Genomic DNA, 23,672 nt, shown 5'->3' on the forward strand with positions numbered 1-23,672 from the left:
TGAGTGTTAGGTTAAGTGTGCGGTATGCAGCTTCACCTTTGGTGTTTTAAGATTTAGTAGGAGGTGGGGAGGGGCAATTTTTCATCAGGGCTACAGCATGCAGAGAGTGGGAAGTGTTTAACCCTTCCCTACACAGCTGCAACCCCAATGAGGATAAGTTCCTCTGCAACAATTGGTGAAAAGCTCCAATAATAATAACAATAATAATTTATTATTTATACCCTGCCCATCTGGCTGGGTTTCCCCAGCCACTCTGGGTGGCTCCCAACAAAATATTAAAATACAATAATCTATTAAACATTAAAAGCTTCCCTAAGCAGGGCTGCCTTCAGATGTCCTGCTGCCAAGCAAGTGAATTGCTCTGCAAGGGCAATTTTTGCTGGTGGAGATGGAAAGCTAAAACCTTCCCACATACCATCAATCCAGTGAACATTGAGTAGCCTTGTGGTTATTACTATTATAATAATAAGAATTATTAAATTAATTTATGAATCGTTTCCCAAGAGGCGGTTTACAATATTAAAACAGTTACATATATAAAAACAGTTAAAAGCAATTGCATATAAAACCAATCAAAATGCAACTCTAAATATATAAAAAAAGTTGAAGACTACAGCACATGCATCAGTTCAGATCCAGGACAGATGCCAACTGGGATAAAGATTTTAGTAGGGTGGTTGAAAAGAGAGAAGGCACCTGTCTAATATGTAATGCGAGGGAGTTGGGTACTTCCACACTAAAGGCTCGATTCTCACATCGTGCGGAACAGACCTTGTATCTGCAGGATTACATTTCCCCCCAAAAAAGAAGAAGCACAGATTACTTTGTGCCATGTGTTTGGTGTAATGTGCATTTAAACTCCAGGCGACCGGTTGGGCACTAGCTCCTTGCAGCTTCCAGGGTAAGAAGAAAATAGGGCATCCTGTCCCATGTACTGTGGGCGATGTCGCTAAACACTGGGCTGTCTCGGCCGAAGCTGAACAGGTGGCATCCCTCATTGGCGCACATGCTAATCTTAGCCAGAGCTTGGGAGAGGAGGGAGACACAGCTGCAGGAATGTGCTTCAGCAGCAGCTCTTGCGGCTTCTCCTCCGAAGACCCAAATAGGGCATCATGTTAGACACTTCCCTGTCTGATTCTCTTACCGTACGCTTCCTCACAGAGCTCTGGTAAAGGCACCTCGTTGAAGCTGAGGTTGAGGAGGAGGAGGAGAACTTCAGCAAGAAGCTGAAGCCTTGCCTCTAAACATGCCGGCGGGAGGAGAAAAAGCATCTCCCTGCACAGTTTGGCTCGAAGCTTCTGCAGCCCCTCAGACAACAAGGCCCCTAGAACTGCCAGGCTGAGGAGACAAGGAAAACATGGCTGGTGAAGGGTGGAAGGCTGCCTGGTGGAAGGACCTGAAAGTACCTCAGGGAGGCACAGCTGCTGCTTCTGGCTATTTTTATTTATTTATTCACCCTACGGTCCCAGGGTGGGTTACAACATGAAAACACAATATCCAAAACAATTTTAAAACAGTTCAGAACAAGACCAGGCAGGTGCCTTTCTCAAAATGGCAGCACATCTCTCACAGGTACCAGGTGGCAGTTAGCATAACAGGATCAGGAGTGGACCCTAAGCCAGGTCTGGGTTAACTGGGCGGCCTTACCAACTACCACTGCCGGTCACATCGCCTTGCCATTCTGCTGCCTGAGGTAAAGGACAAGATGGCGTCCTCCCTCCGCTCTAGGTAGAGATATCTGAGGGAGCCCCGCACAAGTCATACGACATATACACAACCCTGCCCTCCAAAAGAGAGCAATCCTTGGGGAATTCAAAAGAAACGGCCTGGGGGTTGCTGCCTGTGTCCCACAACATAGGTCCCCTCACTCTGCCTAATGACAGAACTGGTCCTGACTTGGTTGAATGTAATTTCTTTTCTCCTTAACTGATGGACAGTGATAAAGATGGAATAAATGTTTGGCACAGCACTATGTTTAACCTCCCTATTGGCTGTGGCGGGGAATAAATTTTGATGAAACTGTGCAAAACAAAGGCATCCTTTGAAACTTGAACATCTTTGCAATGCAGCTCCCCAGCCAAGTCATGTGTTCCAAAATAAATAAGCTGTGCACAATACAGTGGTACCTCTGGTTACAAACTTAATTCGTTCCAGAGGTCTGTCCTTAACCTGAAACCGTTCTTAACCTGAGGTACCACTTTAGCTAATGGGGCCTCCCGCTGCTGCCGTGCCACCGGCGTGCGATTTCTGTTCCCATCCTGAGGTAAAGTTCTTAACCTGAGGTACTACTTCCGGGTTAGCGGAGTCTGTAACCCGAAATGTTTGTAACCCGAGGTGTTAGGAACCCAAGGTACCACTGTAACACATATATTATTGAAAACGCAATTGTTGGAAACCTGTACGCTGGACATGAGCACAACAGCAGTCTGCCCACCTGCATATCCCAGCAACTGGCATCGAGTGGCATAATGCAAAGTATAGCCAATATGGCTGCTAGTCATGAATAGCCTTGTCCTCCATGAATTTGTCTGACCGTTTTAAAGCTACCCAAGTTGGTGATCATCCCTGCCTCCAGTGGTTCCATATAACTACATGCTGCCTGAAGTTCTTTCTTCTGTCTGTCCTGAGTCTTCCAACATTCATCTTTGTTGATGCACACGAGTTGTGCAAGGGCACGGCAAGGGCATTTGGGACAACTGGGAAAGGAAAGAAGAGCAAAACAGCACTGTGCTTTTCCAAGGCTAATGACTGAGGCCAGGAGGCTTCCACCTTCGAACCAAGCCCTATACAGGCCTGCACTGCCAATGCCTAATGGGTGTCAGGGAGCCAGCCAGCAATAATACTCACACAGAGTATGTGAAGTTAAATCTTTATTAGAAGAAACAAGGGCTGCGCAGGGGTGCCAGACCTAGTGAGCGCAGCAACTCTTCCTGGCAAGACTTGCCCCCATGAGGTAGTTGCAGAGGCTGAAGGCCCTCTCCTTCCCACAGATGCCTAAATCTCCTCACCCCCAGGTCTTTCCCAAACAATCTGAGACTCCGCCAGTGCGTCTACCTCTGCTCATCCCTCTTCATCCCTCTTCTGGTCCTGGGAGACTGGGCCAGGAAGAGGAGCTTGTCGCAGCAGGAGTGGGAGACACCATGGCTTCTTCGCCAGTCTGACTCATCTCTGCTTCTTGGCTCCCTTCCTCTCTTGTTTCCACCTCTAATTCTGATTCAGGACTTCTCTCTGACACAGACTCCCTGCTGACCAAGCCCTGTTACCTCTCCAGTTTCCGACACTGGCTTCTCCCAGGCTTCTCCCTCTGACCACTCCTCATCATCCCGCCTTTGTCCCTTGTGGGTTCTCCAGCTGCTGCCTCCAACCATTCCTCCGCATCCAGCCAGTCCAACAATGGGATTCTGCAAACGAGCTCCCTAGGGTTAACAGTACTGCTAGTAGAAAGCAATATCATCTGCAATATGGAGACTTTGGCTGGGGAAAGAAAAAGGGAGACCATAAATAGACTTCTGAGGGTGGGTGGGGGCCCTTGCTCTTTACAAGTTTCTCTCCTTCTCCCTCTCCTCTTTTGTGCCAAAGACACATTTCCATGGCCTTGACACCTCGTGTATTTATTATCTCATTTTTCTGGAGTTTAATTCTTGTGATCTTTAAGGAAAAGAGCTGCTAACAAGAGGGCTAAAAATAAAACAAGTTCAGTCCCAGCTTGGGAGAGAAATTCAAGTGGAACTGAAAGAGAGCTCATTGCAAGGAATAAACTCTTGGTTCCTTTCTAAATTTTTAATCCAGTGGAAGATTAAAATAAGTATGAATGGTATTATATTTTTAATGGCAATGGTTTTATTTTTGAAAGTGCACAACACAATGGAGAAAAACGGCTATAAAAATTGAAATATTGTTACACTTTACCAATTATTCTTTGTTTTAACAGATTAACTCAGGCACAATGTCTTTGGCCATTTGCAGCCTTCGTCGCTGTTGGCAAAGCAGAGTTGTGTTTGGTAGCAATTCCCCCCCGTCTGTTAGTGTGACAGTCCTAACAAAGATGTCACGGTGTGGCATAAAGGCAATGCCGAACTACATGTGATGTTAGATGCAATGGGGAGGGCTAAATGCAAATTGCATTAGCTGATAATGAGCAGGATCGGAACTGGCATGGGGAGAATCTAACCTTTTCCTCCCCTACTGTGGCCCTGAGAAAAATCCCTCCTCTGAAGATAAGTATTTGCATGAGGAGGAAATCTCTCATTGGCACCAAGGGCCCTGTTTCCCAAGAGTCCTCAACAGTAGGGTGAGATTCCCACTCAATCCCCAGCTGTTTCTAGGGTTGCATTCTCTTCTTCTGCCCCTGTATCATGCAAATTAATGGAGATAGCTATATCTTCCTCCCATGCAAGTTAATGGAGGACGGAGGAAGAGGCTCCGTCTGGCCAGCTAAACCAGGTGAGGGTAGCCAATGGGCCTCAAACCCTTGAGTTAGGGACTTCCCCTACATGCAAAGACAGGCTCTGGTTGGTTGGTTGGTTGGTTGGTTGGTTGGATGAGACCAATTGTGGGTCCAGTGGTTAAGAAGGAGGTTTCTGCATGCACTGTAGAGGTGCAGATGGGGCTTGTCAACCTGGGAAGGTAGCTCATCTAGGAGAAGGGAATCTCTGGTCCTAAACCTCAACTGCCTTGCAGCTATACACATTTGTGAGAAAGGGTTTGGGAGTAAACCTGATGGAAAATCTGTACCCTCTGCCTTGTGTCCACCTTTGGGAGAGTAAACCCTACACAAATCTGGAGTGACTCCCTAAGGCGGTTGGATGGTGTCTTGTGCATATCCTTTTAGCAACTCCTGCAGCCAAGAGAGTGCCAGATGTATTGCTCTGCTTTCCTTTGGACCACATCAGTGAGGTCAAGCGGGGGTCATTTGGGCAACCCCACTGCCCAGGCTTGCTCCCCAGAGAAGTCACGTCAGTGCTGCTAACGCAGCAAAGACAGTGTGGGAGGCAGCAGTTATGAGTTGCAAACCTCTCTAGCCACAGCAGACGCTGTGATTCTCCAGCAGTTTGGCTTCACCCCTGGAGGTACACTCCATTGTCTCTTGAGACAGACGGATGCAACAACTTGGCTGGAGTTGCAAAATTCAGAGAAGTGCAAATTTCAGAGGAAGGTTCTGTACTGTTATTGGAAAGTGCAAATAATGAATGTTCACCTTTACGTGCAAACTGAATTGAATCCCCCCACCATCTCTTACCCCGAGGCACAACTAGATACATCTCCTGTGCCATCCGCATTTCAATGAATAACAGCATAGATTAGTGGCTTTCAACCAGTGTGCCCAGGCACCCTGGAGTGCCTTGAATGATAGTCAGGGTACTGTGAGAAACTTTGAGGCCTCTGTTGCTCTTTCCTTCCCTCCTCTGATGCCCTGTGGTGTCTCTGCCTCCAAAAGGCTTGCACAGCCGTTTGCTGCAGCAGCCCTGACTACAAGCTCCACAAATTAATGGTGCCTCTGGGGCTGGTCAGGGGGTGCTGATTGCCAGGAGCTGAGGCGGCCTCAAAGTCAGCAAGCAAGTGGGCGAGGGAGCCCAGCTAGCCAGTCCACCAGACCTTGCTGTTGGGGATGGATGGACAAGTGGGAAGCCAGGCAGGCAGGCACTGCACTGGCCTTTCTTGTGCTTGCTGTGTGCAATGCTGAAGGGGAACCTTTCCACCACGCAGGCCCAGCAGCAACTGCTGCTGTCACTGCTGCCTCCCAAGGTAAGGTGCTGGCTTTATGTTCTCTTTGACCAGTCTCTGTTGGGCTGGGGACATCCTCTGCCCAGGCCCCTGTGAGAGGGGGCACCTCTCTTTGGGTGAGAGGGGGGCAGTCCAGAGACCAGGCTGCCCGGAGGACTCCCCAGGAGAGGGGAGAGGAGGCTGAGGGAAAACTTCACAAGGGAGGGTGTTCGAAAAGGGGTGAGGGGCTGCTGGCTCTGCAGGTAAGGGGTGACGTAACTGGGCCCCTTAGCCCCACAGGGGTGCCGCAGAAAGAATGTAGTTGGTCAAGGGAGCCGTAGACTCAAAAAGGTTGAAAACCTCTGGCATAGATGCTCTTTAGAAGGCAATGGTAATGGAATACCCCATCACACAGTTTCAAGGGTTGCACTGTGGCTGTTTCAGCATAAGCCTTGATACCTCCTCCTATTTTGTTCCACTTTGCTCCTCCCAGATACTCATATGCAAGCCGCCAGTTTGGCATCTTCTGCACAGTTGGCACTCGGGACAAATGTTCACTCTATCTGATGGATGGGATAGCCCTGCAGATACTTCATCATAGCTGTTTAGGAGTGCCAAGTTGTCCAAGAAGAGTAGCTGTGTTATATTTCTATGCGAAGGAGATGCAACGTACCCTTGCAAGATTCAATTGATTAACTGTCTTCCTGTTTAGTCTGATTTGGTTCCAAGTCATATGTTTGGCGTAATTTTTATAATCTCTTTTGGAATTGAGTGAGGAATGTAGCCTAGGGGCAACAAGCAGTTGTTGGGCTCTGCTTCTCTGCCCCCACCACCCCACCCCACACTCCAGAACTGCAGAAACAAAGCACGCTGGAACATTTATATAACTTTCGTTTACTGACATAGCCACAAATTGCAAGCCGATCACGTAATGCCTGGGGCAGTTCAATTACAGCCAAGTATGAAGCTTGAGTTGTTTGGCAGATGTAAGACTATGAACTCAGACAAGGAATCCTAGCAGTGCACATCCCCTGATGCCTTGGCAGTCAAGCATAATGCAGAATTATCATGACTATAAATCCTAAGACTCTCCTCAAAGTCTTTGATGTTAATTCTTGGCTGAAATGAGAGCTGGTGCCAAATGCCGGACGGCAATTTGCAAATGGTGAACCAATTAGATTGCTTTATTTCTGCTTATTCCCTTGACTATGGCCGGGGGGGGGGGTTAGTGGGGGTGGCTATGGAGCATGCCCCAGATCTTGAGTAAGATTATTGGCAACTATTCTTTGCACAATGGATTTGATTACATTTTTAATGGGGCCCATGCCTGGTGCAGTAATAATGTGCAAGTTTAATCATGCACATGCATGAAATCACAAGGTGATTTCACCCTGCTTTGGTTATTAGCGTGTCTGAGCCTCTTTTAACAAGCTAGTGCTTGGTGTCCTTCTGGAGAGTATTTGGCTTAGGAATAAGGAGGACGTCACTCACCCCTGAGGCTGTTAGGCACGGGGCATCAAGTCCTGATCAGGGTACTATGGCCACTTGCCCCAGCCAAGTTCTGTTACTCCTTTTTATAGGGACAGACGCAGTGGTCATATCCCTTGATGGTGTTTGTCCAGTGATGTCATTTGGGAACTCCTCAGGGTGTTCTCACAGATAAGACATAAATCACTTTGCATTTAAGCTTCTAATGCAAATCTCACGTCGACTGCGACATCCATTCAGTTTCTCTTCCACATTCTATGCTGTGTTAATATTCACGTGTGAAGCAACAAGCAGCACACAAGAGCTCATTCTTTAATTGCCATGTGTGTACACAATCAAAGGAAATTGATCTTTGGGAACTGCGATACAGACCAATGTTCAGATTGGAATGTCATCGATCCTTTGGATTCCACACTTCTCGGAATTTTGTAATGCAGTTCTCAGCTTTTTTAAAAAAAAGCATTAAATGTATTTTTTTAAAGTGTGTTTTGAGATAAAATAAATTTAGAAATGTGCATTTTGGGAGAGAAATGATTTTAGAACAAGTATTTAAATGCAATATTTCATGTGGATTTATTTTTTTTAATAGAAAATGAAGGTTAATGCGTGAATGAACACTTGCAAAAGTGGCACAGACTGGGAATCGGCTGATGTTTTCATCCCTACATATTTGAAACCAATCTCAATTGTACTTGTTCCTGAATGCTGCCTATCTTTCTTTCTTTTTTTTATACTGCTGCTTCGCTAAAGAGCTGAGGACAGCATGCACGGCTTCCCCTTCCTTTATCAGTAGCGTAGTGGTAAACGTCTGTTATGCAAGAGCTCATTGTGACAACCCCCACAGCCCCCAGAAAGATCCAAAATCCTATTTCATGCACCCCAAAATGCAAGCAGCTTTGATATGTATATATGCATGCACAAACCCACACACTAAAGAGCAGCAGCACATAGCACGGTACTCCAGTTTATTAGGGTTCTCGTTATTGCAATCCTACGCACAATTTATTGGGCAAGGCTCAACTTCTGAAACAAACTGAGCTTTAACAAAATATATTCAGCCAGCTGAAATGCATCCTTAAGCTTCTAAAGAGAAATGTAAACCACCTTGCAAAGAGGTGTTACCATTTATACTGCTAGCATGAAGTAGGAACCCAACCCAAGAAAAGGAAAGACGGAGCCAGCCTCTGAGAGCCAGAGCGGTGTACTGGTTTGCATGTCAGATTACAACAACTAAGAAATATCAATGGGCAAATAAGTCACTCTCTGCCTAAACTACCTTGGGAGGTTAAAACGAGAGGGGAGTAATCTTGCACGCCATCCAGAGCAACTTTGAGAAAAGAGAGGATGGGATGTCATTTACGGCCAATGCATTGTAGCCAGAGCCATGGTGTCAGTGAAGGCTTAGATCCACATATATTTAAAGCAAGGAGCAAGGCTACCTTCCCCAATACACACCTGCACACATCATGCTGCCTATGGTGAAAGATAAAGGACAGCAGAAGATACTATGCTGCCTGAGACAAAGGGTAAGATAGTGTCTTCCTTGATAAACAAAGGACTGGCAGCTTTATCTGTCTGCACTGGCAAACGGGGTCTCGTAGTTTAGCACACATGAGGGCTATAGCTGCAGGGCACACACAGTCTTCTGTCCTCCAGCACTTCATGGCTGCTCACCTGCTGCCTGAGGTGGCTGCTGCTGCCGCCTCACTCTGCCTAATGGTAGGGCCGGCCCTGTGGAAGATGTGTGTGCAGCTTGGGCTGAGAGAATCTGGAGGAGAAGCGAAAAGCAGACCAAATGGTTCCACTGAGGAGGAGGAGAGCAGAGAAAGGGAAAGAGGATAGGGAAGCAGTCATCCCACACTCACACCCAGACTGCTAAAGTTTCTCCTTTGAATTAGCAGCCAACCCACGTGGGGGTGGTCTTAGCGCAGCAGCCTGGCAAAACACTCGGTCATTTCACAGAAACAGAGACAGCGGGAGGTGAACTGACAGAGGGGGACGTAGCAGGGGAGGCCGAGGGAGCCACGGGTTAGATTTATTTCTCAGAAGGAGGTACTGAAATAAACGCCTCTTGGCTGACTATGAATTCTCTGAATGGCAGGATTCAAAAACTCAAAGCAGCTTTCGTATTTGCATTTTTGTTCGTTTGCTTGACATGGTTCCAACATGGATATTTTATCGTTTATATCCTACCCTTCGTCTTCCAAGTCCAGAGCGGCGGTTTCGCTGTGCACAACAACCTTCTGAGGCAAATAGGTTGAGAAATTAGTGAATTGTCCATAAGCAAGTGGGATTTTTTTGTTTTTTGGCATGCCCCACATCAAAGTACAGCACTCAAGCTGAGGGCCACAGAATCAGTGGCTTTGGGTCCAATATGACCCACTACCAGAAGTCGATAATGTATTAGAGAACGTTGGTTGAAGGCATACATCCCTCCCACAAAGGACAACTGCCTAATTGTCACCAGGATGACAGGGTGTCCTGTTCTGTGAAAGACAGTCCTCTGTCTGAAGGGTTGTCTGATCTGAGCCTAGTTTAAAGATAAAAGACCACTAGGAAAAAAGAGCAGAAGGATGATAATTATATTAATCTTCTTGTATCTTATAGTGTGGTAGTTTGTTTGATTTTTCTGTTGTTTGTTTGATTGATTGATTGATTGATTGAGTGTATGTTTGTTTACTTGTATGTACGTCTGTTCTCTCATAAATGTATTTATTTTAAATTAATAAAGATATTATTATTATTTTTTAAGAAAAGAAGGAACCTTGAAGTTGCCCATCAACCATTAGCACTGGGACTACAGATGAAGCAGGAACACGAGTCACAGTCTTTCTCACTAGGGTGTACTGCATTTTTTATTTCAATTATAGTCATTATTTCCACATTTGCATGCCTCAATCCATATTAATTAACATATGCAACCGCACCCTCTTTTGGGGTGGTGATGCATTGCTCCTTTTTGGTTACTCAGGTGTTTCGTATTTAAATCAGAGGACGGCAGGGGCTCATTAAATTTTCTGCATCAGGGCTTAATGATGCAGCTGGTCTTGGGCACTTTGCACTTTGGCTTGGAGCAGGGTGACATTTGTTACCTCATGTCATGTTTTCAGGCAGTCCCAAGAGGAGGAGGAGGAACAGAACTGGGAGACTCCAGGGGTCAGCAGTGAAATGGTGTTGGTTTCAGCAGGTACCCAAGTATGCCAGTCTCTAGTGAAAACGCACAACCATTGCAACATAATCCAATTTGCCTGGAACACAACTTGAGCTGAGCATGTCCCTATGTGCCATCAACGGGTTGAAATAATAGGCTTTCTATTGGTTGGGAGTAGTGCAATAACACTTGCAGTAAGTTACCTGAACCAGTTGGGGGCGATAGACAGAAAGGCAACCTATTTCCCCCCTCACCGATTCCTTCTCTTTTAATAACTACTTGTTGGTAAATGGGATCACTTCCTCTCAGATTTCACTTGCTTCCTACTTCTTCTCCAAGTTGGTCAGTCCAAATATGAGATAGCATGTGATGGTGTTTATTGACTCCATCTTGGCCACATGTAAAACTTATATTTAGAGAATGGCTTTGTTTGCCATGAATAATAAACCACAACTTTTCTTTTTCCTTTCAACCAGCAGTCTGACCAGACTATTTATTTCTGCACATATATATTTACCAAACTCGAACATTATTTAGTTTATGGAGCTAGAGAACAGACTATACCAGATGCATTATTTCTGGTACTTACCTTCCTCTAGTGCCACCTATTGGCACATTGCAAGAGATTGCATAACTGCATACACCTGTTCTGACAAATGGTGCGCTGTGAATCTCAGAGAAGGATAAATGGGATGTCCACTTCCACACTGTAATTTAAACACTCATGCTACGCTCACCAGGAAGAGCACAACCCCATTGTGTATGTTTTCTCAGAAGTCAGCTGTTCTGTGTTTGTTTGGGTTGATTCCCAGGTAAATATTCTTAGGTCTGAAGGCAGCAAGCCCCAATACTTTGGGGACTGCTGTTTCAACACCACGGTCCTAGGCACCCCAGCTAAGGAAGGTACATGTCCGATAATTAATTCTTTATTGACAAAAAAAAAAAAAAAGCATTTACAACAACTTCCATGGTGCTCCATAAACTTCTCACCTCTAGGCAGCTGCCCCCAGGTTTGTGCCCTGCTGAGCAGTTGCTGCAACAGTGGGATCATACCACCACCACCCCCAAGCTTACGTACCCTCATCTGATGGAGCATACACATGCATCTTGAGGCTCTACCTAAAGGTCAAGGTAAAGGGACCCCTGACCGACTCTGGGGTTGCGACGCTCATCTCACTTTATTGGCCAAGGGAGCCGGCGTACAGCTTCTGGGTCATGTGGCCAGCATGACTAAGCCGCTTCTGGCGAACCAGAGCAGCGCACGGAAACGCCGTTTACCTTCCCGCCGGAGCGGTACCTATTTATCTACTTGCACTTTGATGTGCTTTCGAACTGCTAGGTTGGCAGGAGCAGAGACCGAGCAACGGGAGCTCACCCCGTCGCGGGGATTCGAACTGCCAACCTTCTGATCGGCAAGTCCTAGGCTCTGTGGTTTAACCCACAGCGCCAGCAATTGATGTTTTTGCCCCTTCAAGCCCCACCTGGTTCTAGGATTTGTCAGGACGGGGGATGGCAGGGAGTCTACTGGCCTGTCCCAACCTGAACAGTCTCTTCCTCCACCCCTGAGACTTCCTGCGTGCCTCCCTCTGTCTCAGACCGCTCTGAACCTTCTTCCTCACCCCACCTTGACTCTTGCCTTGCAGGCAGCGCCAAACCCCATAAAACGCTGGCCCCCTCTTCTGGGTCATTCCCCAGGCCCCCTGCCTCTGCCACAAACTTTTCAGATCCCTCCCAGTCCCTCGCTAGACCGTAGCAGAAGATCTTCCATTCCCCCTGCCCCCCTGAACCAGAGAAGCAATATTCAGCTGCTGAGTGCATGGGAGCTCACTGCTTTGGAATGGGCTGACCTCCAGCCAGTTGTGGTACAGGGAGTTCCTTCTCAAAAGCTGACATACTTCTGGGATGGTTCCAGATCTCTCTCTCTCAAGCATGTGTATAATTTCTGCCAGGAGAAGCAGCTCTGAGCGGGGAAGCAGCCAAACAGCTTAATCCACGAGCCAGTTAAGACGGAGCATTTAGAGTTGAATTTATATAATCCAAGGGGCCTCCGCATTACCTAAATGCCATAGAGGCTGGCTAATTTGGGGAATCAGAGTTTGGCCCTAACGGATGGGTTTTATTGTTTATTTATTGTTTATCCTTGTAGATACCTCATAAGCAACCATAGCTGTTGCTAATGATTAACAAGGGTGGGCAGATGCAAAGGTCGAGTCCTGCTTAGATGGTCCAGTCCTAGGGCCACCATATTTGTAGTCCTGGAGGCCTAGAGCTCTGGGCTTTGCTCTTCAAACAGAAGCCATGTGCTCTCCTGAAACCTCTGGTCTGCCCTCAGTTTAAACCTCCTACTCCCTTCTATTAATTACTTAAATTCGTATACTGCCCTTCACCCAAAATATCACAGGGCGGTTCACAACGTAAAAATACAAAATGAGAACATAAAATACATAGAAGACCATAGAACGTTAATCAGCCCAAGTCCTGGTTATAGAGATACACTTTCATCTGGCACCTAATGATGTGTAATGAAGGCACCAAGCGAGCCTCTCTGGGGAGAGCTTTCCACAAATGGGGAGCCGTGCAGAAAAGGCCCATTCTCGTGTTGCCACCCTCTGGACCTCTCGTGGAAGAGGCACACAACGAAGGGCCTCAGATGGCGATCACAGGTTCCAGGTTAGTAACCTGGTTTTTAAGGTAATTGAAAATATTAAAGGGGTATGTGTCATTTTTAAATAAATAAAGACAGTGGTACCTCGGGTTAAGAACTTAATTCGTTCTGGAGGTCCGTTCTTAACCTGAAACTGTTCTTAACCTGAGGTACCACTTTAGCCAATGGGGCCTCCCGCTGCCGCTGCACCGCTGCTGCACAATTTCTGCTCTCATCCTGAAGCAAAGTTCTCATCCTGAAGCAAAGTTCTTAACCTGAGGTACTATTTCTGGGTTAGCAGAGTCTGTAACCTGAAGCATTTGTAACCCGAGGTACCACTGTAAAGGCAAAGACTTAAGTATGGAGTGCAATCCTATGCATGTTTACTCAGAAGTAAATCCCACTGAATTTAATGGGACTTGAGGTATGATACTGCTGTGGTACCTCGTTGGCTGCTAATCTTTCTTTCATATATACTGCAGGACTTATTCCCAGGGGTGTGTAGGATTGATGATTAAGGGGCAGGGTAAGTGGGAATTCATAACTGATCTCCTCAGAGTAGACCACTGAAATTAATGGGCAGCAGGTTCATTTGGGGAGAGGCAGTCCTTTAGGCCTTTGCAGTCCTGAGCCTTTTAAGGCTTTATAAGCCAAAACCAGCACTTTGAATTGCATTGCATGCAACCCATGATTTATTTCTGGAGACTGACCCACTCAGCACAAATTTACTCTCAAACTAGCCTCTTTGAACCCAGAGTTTTTGCTTCCTTCAAGCACAGAGACTGTCCTGCAAAGTCTTCGGATGTATCATTTAATAGAAAACTAGATAAAAGTTCTAAATGGGGGTGGGTGGGAATGTTCCAACTTTATATTTTATAAATATCATTTTTACTTGGGTGTCATTAGGAGACAGCAGTTGGGGGGGCGACTTTGTGTGGCTCTGAAAACTTGCTATATTGTCTAAGACCCGATGTACATTCCTTTGGGATATAAATATCAATTTGATTAGCTAGCAGGTCTTGTCAGCTACAGTATCTTATCCCCTGGGGCATTTGAGCAATGACGTGGTCCCTGGACTTCTGTAAAAGGCTTGGGGGGTCTTAACTAAAGCCTATATAAGACAAGGTCTCTGCCCAGGCAAATACCCTAAGAGAAGAGCTCTCCCTTAGATCTTTCTGCCCCCTTTTCTTCTCTCAGCTTTGGGAAACATCCACAAGGTGAGTTTAGCCTTTCAGCCTAGAGATTTTTCCCCTGCCATTTTTTATTATTTTTGCAGCCATTGGCAACAACCAAGCCATTAAAAAAATAGCCACCTGCATGGAAACTTATCAAGATTCTCAGACCAAAGAAGCTGTCAAGCAATGAGAGGTTTATTCTTATTATTCTTATTACCACAAAATTTTTTTTGCTTGTTTTTGGCGTTTGTGCAAACTGGGGGGGGGGGGGGACAATGATCAGAGAAGAGCAAATTAATCTCCTTCGTGACCATCCTGATGGGGGGGAAAACACAACCTGAGTGGACAACAGAATTTTGTTTAAAAAATAAAAAAATATTTTTTTGACGAAGGAACTCTGCTCGCTGGTTTTGCCTTGGACTGTAATCATTGCTTTTGCTGCTGCTGCTGCTGCTGCTATATCCTAGCGATACAAGGAGAGCTCATGCCGCTACCCCATCTGGTGGCTGAAGAACAACTTGAGCTCTGGCAGCTAGAGCCGACTACTCTTGAGACCTCCTGCACCTAGTTACCTCTGCTTGAAAATGCTATTCGGATCTCTCTTTGAAACCCTGGATGGCTGCTGCCAGCCAGAGTAGACAATGCTGAGCTACAAAGGCCCGTGGTCTGACTCAGTTTAAGGCAGCCTCCCATGTCCCTATGGCCCTCATAACTTTCCTTTCTGTCTTTAACCTCAGCTAACCATTTCTCCCTCCTCCCCCTATAGCTTTGATAATGGCTTTCGCTGGTATCCTGTCTGATGCAGACATTGAAGCCGCCCTGAAAAGCTGCCAAGGTAATTTCTATCCCTACCCTCAGGCAAACAATATATTTTAAAGAAATCTGTAACTTTCTCCCTGCTCTTCCATTCTCCATTCCTGGACTTGATTGTGCAGCGCTAGTGGAAAAACCGACACTTTTATAAAATACGCTTTCCTAAAAATGCAAAGCAAAACAAACAAACAAACAAACAATCCTTCCCAAAAAGGTTTTTTTTCCTTCAAAGCAGACAAAATAACTTAACCAGCTAGCCAAGCCACAACGTTGTGTAAATTAGAAATTGCGTGTCTATGAACTGAACGAATTCTATCCAAAATAATTTCAGCAGTGAGCTTGTCACGACCACTAACTGAGTTGTCTGTACCTCATAAAGAAGACAGACTTAAGACAGATAGAGATGTAGAACATTTAAATAAACAAAAAACAAACAATCCCTGTTTCTAAAAGTGTACATCTGGCTTTTCAGTTAGATACTTGTACTACAGGAGATGGCAGATCACACAGGCAAAGAAGCTTATACAAAACTAGGTTAGCCCTGGGTGGGGATGATTTTTTTGAAATATGGGGCTGTATCCAATGTGATTAATATCTGTTATATCAAATTCACAGTCTGCCTTCTTTGTGTATATTAACTACCACAAAGAGGAGGTGTGTCCTCTGCTTCCCCCAACATTCATTTTATATGTAATTGGTTAAAATTTGTGCTAACCCTGAACGACAACTGTGATAACACTATTTGTAATAATCACAGATACCAAAAAAAATTGTTGTTATTGCTTGTGCTTAGTGGGCAATATAATAATAATAATAATAATAATAATAATAATAATAATAATAATAATAATAATGTGCTATAAGAGCAATACAACCAGAGGATGTATTACTGTATAGCTACCCTCTTTGCTGCTATTGTCTGGAATCTTAATAAAAAAAAACCCCTGATTTCAAAGGCCCAATGTGTTATTTGTGGGCATACCTGTGGGAGAATGGTGGGTACCGCTCAAAAATGATTCGGAAGTTTTGCAGAAAAAGCAGCCTTCTTTTTCTTTTGGTTTCTGTTGGGTGAGCAAAAGGAAATTCCAGAGCTGGGAGCAAATAGCCTCTTGAAACTCCCAACCTTGTTTGCCTGCAGAGAAATTACAGGAACAATTTCACCAAAATTCTCGGGGTTGGAGAGGGTAGAAATTCTCTAACAATTTCTAGCAGCTGGAGTAGCACAAATTCCTTCCCCACCCTGCAAGGGATTTTCCCCACCCCATTAAGCGGCAACCACAACTGTGCCAGTAGCTTGACATCCTCCTCCTCCTAAAAATTGCCTGGATGTGGTGTCATTTCAGGCTAGTGCCAAAGGCTACTTCAGACAACAGAGTTTATGATCTTCCTGTATGTACCTGATATGTATATCTGTCTGGAAACCACAGCAATGTGCGTATGTGCAAGACCAACATGTTGAGTTGGGATAGAAAGATCTATCAGTTTAAGTTCTCTCTGTGTCTCATTTACCCAGCCTTAAATTTAGTTCTCCACATTTTGCAACAAGCTAAATATTTTTTTAAAATAATAATAATAATCCTGATTAAAATTTATCAGCATTTATGTGCAAATTTCTCTGACCAAACACATTTTTATATGTAGCTTTGACTAATGTACACATTATTTGCAAGCAGTTCCCCCTAATATAATGCATTTTTTAATGTTATTTCCACTGATATATTTGGGGTTTTTTGCACACTTCCTTCTAATTTATGCGTTTTTTTGCTAACACTGGTTGGATAACTGCATTGCAAAATTCGAATAAGTGTGAATTTCGAAGGATAGCTGCGTTTCGGTTCACATATCGCTTCGGAAAGTGTGGATTTGATAAATTTGGCTTTAAATGCCCATAGAATCAGATTTCACCTTCACTCCTAGTGCTGAGCCTCTCAGAGAGAATATTCCCTAAGCTATAATTGAACTCTGCAATCTTAGCATGATTTAGAGCCAGAGTCGTCAAACTTTTCAGACCCTGGGCCAATAGTGCAGTTAGGTAATTTTAGACTCCGGGTTCAGTGACCTTATGGGGAGGGAGGGCACTTGCTAGATGACAGCGTCTGCTACTTCACCATCCCGGCTGCGTTTGGGGCTTTTCTGGCTCATTTTGCATAGTGGGACCCCAGACCTTTGCCCCTAAGTCTTGGCCTGACAGCTCCTCTACCTGGTGGGACTCACCTTATCTCCAACTGGCAACATGGCATTCACTTCTATTTGTTTTGATCTTTAAATATATATATAGTTATATTTATGCATGCAAACAGAACATTTTTTAACCGCCTCCATTGCGGGGCATGATCTGCTTGTTGGTGCCAAACCATTAGCTGAAGATGATGATGGGCATTTCCTGATTCCTAAAGGAAGTTCTATGATTGTCCTTTTTTAGACCTACCCAGTTTGGTTTCGAAAACAAGACCAACTTGTGGGTCTCAGGGCTCCTTTTAGACTGATAATTCCCAGCTGCTGAAACCCAACGTGCATAGCTGAAACTATGTGAATTTCAAGTTGCAAATTGCTTTGCATTTTTGTATCAGTGCACATCCAACTTAAAATGCAACTCTTATTTACTGTGCCTTTTTGAGAGGCATGGTAATTTGATTTGCCCTGGACCCTACAATTGATTCAAGCAAAATTGCTACCCCAAAGGCAAACTTCCCTGAAAACATATGGTAGGATGGAAGGCTAAATATGACATTTTTTGGGAGACAAGTTGTCCTCATTCATGTACAATGGTCGGGGGGGGGGAATCTATTTCCTTTAACTTCTCCCCTCCTTTTTCTTCCAATATTTCACCATCTCTTTTCATTTTTCTGCTTCAAAAGCTCCCGATTCCTTCACTTACAAAGGCTTCTTTGAGAAAACGGGTCTAAGCAAAAAATCTAAGGAAGAACTGGGGAAAGTATTTGGAGTCCTTGACCAGGACAAGAGTGGATTCATTGAGAGAGAAGAACTGCAGTGAGTAGAAGGGGAAGAAATGCCTTTCCCAGAGACAATTTTCAGTTTTACAATCGGTAGTTAACCTGCATGCCATTGGGTCAGATCCAAATATGCCCCCTTGTGCAGAAGGCATCTTATGTTCATGATGAAAGGTGTGCTCCACTTATGGACAAACTATTTCATACCTGACACTAGATCCAAAATGAAACTAGATCCAAAGAAGTTGATTTGCTGGTTCAACAACTTGTGCAACCTTTTACACAATCAGAAACAGAAGAACAGTTATAGAGCCTCCCAGTAATAGCATAGCACAAATTATTAAGCACATGCAGAACAGCACTGGTGACTAGGTAAATGTAAAGGTAAAGGACCCCTGGACGGTTAAGTCCAGTCAAAGGTGACTATGGGGTTGCGGTGCTTATCTTGCTTTCAGGCTGAGGGAGCCAGCGTTTGTCTGCAGACAGCTTTCCAGGTCATGTGGCCAGCATGACTAAACCGCTTCTGGCACAACAGGACACTGTGATGAGTGTCAGAGTGCATGGAAACACAGTTTACTTTCCCACCAGAGCAGTACCTACTTACTGTATTTATCTACTTGCACTGGTATGCTTTCGAACTGCTAGGTCAGCAGGAGCTAGCACAGAGCAATAGGAGCTCACCTCACCACACAGATTCGAACTGCCAAACATCCGATCAGCAAGCCCAAGAGGCTCAGTGGTTTAGACCACAGTACCAGCTGTGTCCCTGTAGCATTGGTGACTATTGACCTTTCATTCACAGTTCTCCGAAACCAACCCATTGAGCATAAATGTTCCTCAAAGTGGAGATGTATGCAAATAGTTCAGACAAGTCTCTCTCTCTCTCTCTCTCTCTCTCTCTCTCACACACACACACACACACACACACACACAAAAATAATACTTTAGGCACAATCCAGCCCAAGTTAAGTACTTTTAAGTTTAATTGATATCAGTTGAAAAAGTACGAGTCACATAAATACACTGTTTGGGATATGCATGTTTTAAATAAATAGTAAATATATGTTTACATCTTTCCCACTAAAATAAGGATGCTTCGAAGTGCTTGATTCTGTCTGCACTGTTCCCTTAGCCTTTGAAAACACTCCATCATTAGTGATCAGAGTGCTACATATGCATTATTTCAGCACTGTATTATTCCTATACTGTAATATGGAAGGTGGTGATGGGTGGTATTCAGTGCTAGGCCCACTCAGAGTAGACCCATTGAAGTTCATGGACATGATTAGCTTAGAGTCATTAATTTCAGTGGGTCTGTTCTACGTGGGGCTTAGCTGAACACAACAACAATAACATCGGCATAAAAACTGTTATTATTAACTATTGCACTCATCCTGAATGCAGAATTTATGTATATATATTCTAACCACTTAGTCATTTCTTGAAGTATAAACTGGTATACATGTTAAATACATACATACATATATACATACATACAATTAACGACAAAGGTGCAAAGGCTCATGCATTGCCTGCAGATATTCAGCACCAAAGCTAAGACTTGAACTAGGGTTTTTTCATAGGGTGGTCATCACATGTCTTAGACTGAACAGTCCTCTGGTTGAAAGGCTGTCTGGTTTAAAGATAACGAACCCTCCGAAGGGAGAGCAGGAGGGGACTTGAAGTTGTCCATCAACAGTTAGCAGCATCTGGAAAGCAGACAGAGCAGACAAACACCTGCTCATGATGTGTCTTCCCCACTAGAGTGAGATCTACTGCATTTTTATTACAATTATCCTAAAGCTACACCTATACATATAAAGAAGCAAATGCAAATTTTATGCTGATCAGTGCCCTCTTTTCTGGTAATGCCATTTCCTCTTTCTTTTTTGGGCCACTTTCAGAGCTTTCCGAATATAAGACCCCAGGTGTAACTTAAGTCCCCAGTGGCACCTTTGACATTCCATACGAATTACAGAACCATATTCAGGGCTCAGAGGTTAAGAAACGTAGCAGAACAAAGAGGCCGACCCAACAGTAGCTGTTTTTGCATTCCTTAGTACAGTATCAGCTTCACCTACCTCTCCCATCAAATTAAAGCGCAGGGGCTGCGGAGAATACAGGGGAATGGAAATGCAGCACTTTGAAGCACAGCAAGCGTGTGGAATTTGTTTTGCATTTCACCTAGATTGGCAGCCCAAGCGGCAGAATGCAGAAGAGATCTCAATGGCCTATGAAAGCTTGAATAATAAGAATGTTTTGGTTGGCGGGACGATTGGATGGTGGGTGACTTTTTGGCATGTGAAAGAATTTGGGGGGCGCAAGCAGTAACTTATATGAAAGGGGTATTGGAGGTGCGGGAATGCCAGAGGTTAACAAATTATTATGACTATTACAAATATATTTCTTCCTGCCCTGTGGCTTTTCTTGACAAGAGGGGAGGCTTTGCATAGGCTTTTTTTCCCAGCAGAAAGGAATGCTTCATGGCGAATGTTGATAAAACCACACTGTAGCCTCACTGTAGCTTGCTAACCTATCACTCATCAATCAATTCTTCTCTGACAGAAATTTCATGCAGAATTTCAAACCAGGCGCCAGAGTGTTGACTGACAAGGAGACCAATGCTTTCCTGGCAGCAGGTGACACCGATGGAGATGGCAAAATTGGAGTGGAAGGTGGGGATAAATTAGTGGAATGCTTACCTATTAATTCACCTGGATCTGACATGTATGCCTTGCTTGTCCTGTTATCCTTAATATAATAGGGATAGGGAGTTTATGACAATGAACAAATTAAAAGTGATCAGGGCTTCTGGAATTTTCTTCCGAGACAAACTAAAATCCAAAAACAGAAAGTTCAGGTTCTATGATTCTATCTTGCAAATTGCCCAGAATTTGATTCTTGTCCCTTGTAAATATGATGTACTTCTTTGGTAAAATGCAAAGGAGGGGAGCAGGAGTCTCTAACCTTCCCCTCTTCCTGGCCCTCAATCTAGAGTTTCCCTTGAAGAAGGGAGCTCAAACTGAACAAAATAGAAGTTCCCTCCCCAGTGTAAATGGCATGTGGGGAGGGGTCCAGACTGGGAACACAGATTGGTAGCACAGTGGGGAGAAAGGCTTTGGTGGCTCACACTGGCAAAGTGTGGTAAAACATACATACAATAAAAAACCTGTCAGTTAATGGTAGAGAGGTGTGTTTATAGCACCATACATTTAAAGCACACACCCCGCCCTCCCCCGAATTTAGGAAACTGTAGTTTGCTAAGGGTGTGGGGAATTGTAGCTCTCTGAGGGGTAAACTACAGTTCCCATGATTCTTTGAGGGGCGCTTAAAATGTATGGTGTGTATGCAACCATTGAATTCAGTCTCTGGCAGAAGTCTCCGTGTGACATCATTAGTGAGAATCAGTATGGATTCTGAAAAAGAAAAATAAAGCTGTCTAGTTTTCTCAACAGCAAAATAATTAAATCTGGGTTTTGTTTTTGCTTTTCTAGAGTTCCAAGCACTGGTTGCAAGCAAGTGATCAAGTGGAAGACCAAGCTATTGTATTGTAAAACACTATTTCTTATTGCAAATCTACTATTTATTTATACATTTTATACAGTTAAATGGCATTGACAGTTGCCAATATATTGTTTCTTATTGTTAGAGGACTTTGTTAAACTCCCAATGCGCTGTTTGATCTTTCTTATTGTCTGGTGTCACAAATTCATAGTTAAAGGAGGTCTGCATCAAACAGAGACAAAGTTGGAATCTAAGGAGAAGAACTTCGAACTTTTATGTTTCACTTGCAGTAGGCACTAGTAGGAACACTCAATAAATGTGAGATTTTAAAGAGATCTCTGGATCAAAAATTAACCAACATCAATCTTCCTTCCAATCAAGGTATATGAAATGACAATGGGAGAATCATGTTGATTTTTGTTTATGTTTAAACAAAAATGTTTAAAGAGAATGTTTAAACTGGTCCTTGCCTTAACACAACCAGCTTCATTAAATGCCTTGCTGTAGTTAACTCTGGTGGAATTGTTCATTTGTACATATAAAGAGACTTCATCATTCACAAATTAGGGAATCGTTCTTTACTTGTTTAACTTATGTTGTTAAGTTTCCCTTCTTTCTTTTGTACATTACGAATGTAAAAAAAACAGCAACACAACATGTTAGCTTTGTTATGCTTTGGAAGCATTCGTTTTTAGTTGATGGTGTGGATACGGGAAGATGGAAAGCTGAGTGGGGAAGGGAGCCAGAATGGAACTGGCAAGCCCAGCATGGAAATAGCACTCCATAACACACACCAGCTAACATATACTGCATTTTCCTGGACCCAGAGACAAGGCCTCCTTCTGGCATGGAGTCACAGAGCAATATAAGGAAGGCAGGAATTATGTGTTGATAAAAGGCAAAGGCAGAAGACTTGTTGGTCTTTCTGGATGATGGCAGAGAAGGAACTAGGGGTGGATAACTCATTTCTTCTCTTTGACAAAGGAGCCCCAGGGGTGGGAGACATATAATAATGGTTGCAAACTGGATATTTAGACCTCCCACAGCATGATCAGCTATGGAAGTGCTAGGACAAATTTGAGGGTCAGTTCTGCCTGCTTGGATTCTGTCCTCAAAGCTGCTCTGACCTGACAAACAACCCCAGCAATTCCTTTTGATATAGATAAATAGGGGTGGTTGGCTTTTGCTGCTCAACTCCCCCAAGGGACTGATTCCCCTAAGTCCATGATCGGTCAGAGAGGAGTGGACTGGGGCAGAGTGCTGTGAAAGCAAGGCAGATCTTTATTTTTCTGTTGCAAAAGACTTCCCTCCCCTCCTTGCAAGGAGGAAAGAGAGACCAAAAACTAAGGAGAAACGTCTTTTTTAGGGGTTTGCATTTCGGCGTGGAGAAGTCAGAAATTACATCACACATAAGGTGAGGTTAATGTGGCTCAGGCTGGCCAAGGTGTGATATTCCTGATGATTTAGCAAGTTTTACATAGTTCCAGACACAGTTTGCAAAAAACATTAGCATTTGATAAGACAATCAGGATGCAGGGCAGACATCCCTCAATGCAGAACATCTGGGCAAACTGATGATCAATACAAAGGAGGTTCATAGCTATAGGAGAGGAATCCCTTCAGGAACTTCCCCTGACTGCTATCTGCCTACCTGTTCTCAGGCAAGGGGGTTTAAGGAGGCAGTGGAAATATTGAGATACTTTAGGAGAGCCAATATGGCTTTTGGATTGCTTTCCTGTACCATTTTAGACATGTGGTTTATATACTTAGGTATGTGTGCAATTATCAACATTTAAGGTATATTTGAGACCTTAGAATTCCTATAACACTTTGAAGTGGCAGTATTCTTAAGGATGTCAGAGAAGCCACCCAAGGAACAAAGGAATGACGTTTATATTGAAACAGACCATAGGTCTCCCAGGGTCAATACAGTCTATATCAGGGTTGGGGGATTTCCAGTTCATGCTCCAAATGCAGCCTACCAGTCGTCTCAATCTGGCCTGCTGGATTCCCCCCAGGCCATTCCCACAGCTATTGGGCTCTCTGTGTATGTGTGTGTAACTGTGGGTTTGTATACTTTGGCCCCTCCAACCAATGCTATGTGGCTCCCAACCACCTCCCCTCAAAGGGGGGGAGGGAAGGACCCTGGCAGTGTTTGTGCATGTGGGAAGGATGGAGATTCTTCATCCCTGGTCCATAATGACTGCTGTCTGTTCTGGGTTTCAAGCCTTTCACAGGCTGGA

The 23,672-nt window shown here is 44.4% G+C and overlaps 1 protein-coding gene across 1 annotated transcript in view; it reads left to right on the forward strand.

Moving 5' to 3' along the window:
- Positions 1-21,940, forward strand: part of LOC309519135 (parvalbumin, thymic-like) — a 117,731-nt gene extending 95,791 nt beyond the window's left edge. The window contains exons 2-6 of the mRNA XM_082199969.1: positions 14,151-14,203; positions 14,928-14,996; positions 17,833-17,965; positions 20,491-20,600; positions 21,420-21,940. Of these exons, the coding sequence (XP_082056095.1) occupies positions 14,936-14,996; positions 17,833-17,965; positions 20,491-20,600; positions 21,420-21,448 (333 nt within the window). The 5' untranslated portion in view covers positions 14,151-14,203; positions 14,928-14,935 and the 3' untranslated portion in view covers positions 21,449-21,940. The remainder of the gene's footprint in view (positions 1-14,150; positions 14,204-14,927; positions 14,997-17,832; positions 17,966-20,490; positions 20,601-21,419) is intronic.
- Positions 21,941-23,672: the final 1,732 nt, after the last annotated feature.

Source organism: Podarcis vaucheri (assembly GCF_965113315.1).
Source record: "Podarcis vaucheri genome assembly, chromosome: 14".
Taxonomy (NCBI): Eukaryota; Metazoa; Chordata; class Lepidosauria; order Squamata; family Lacertidae; genus Podarcis; species Podarcis vaucheri.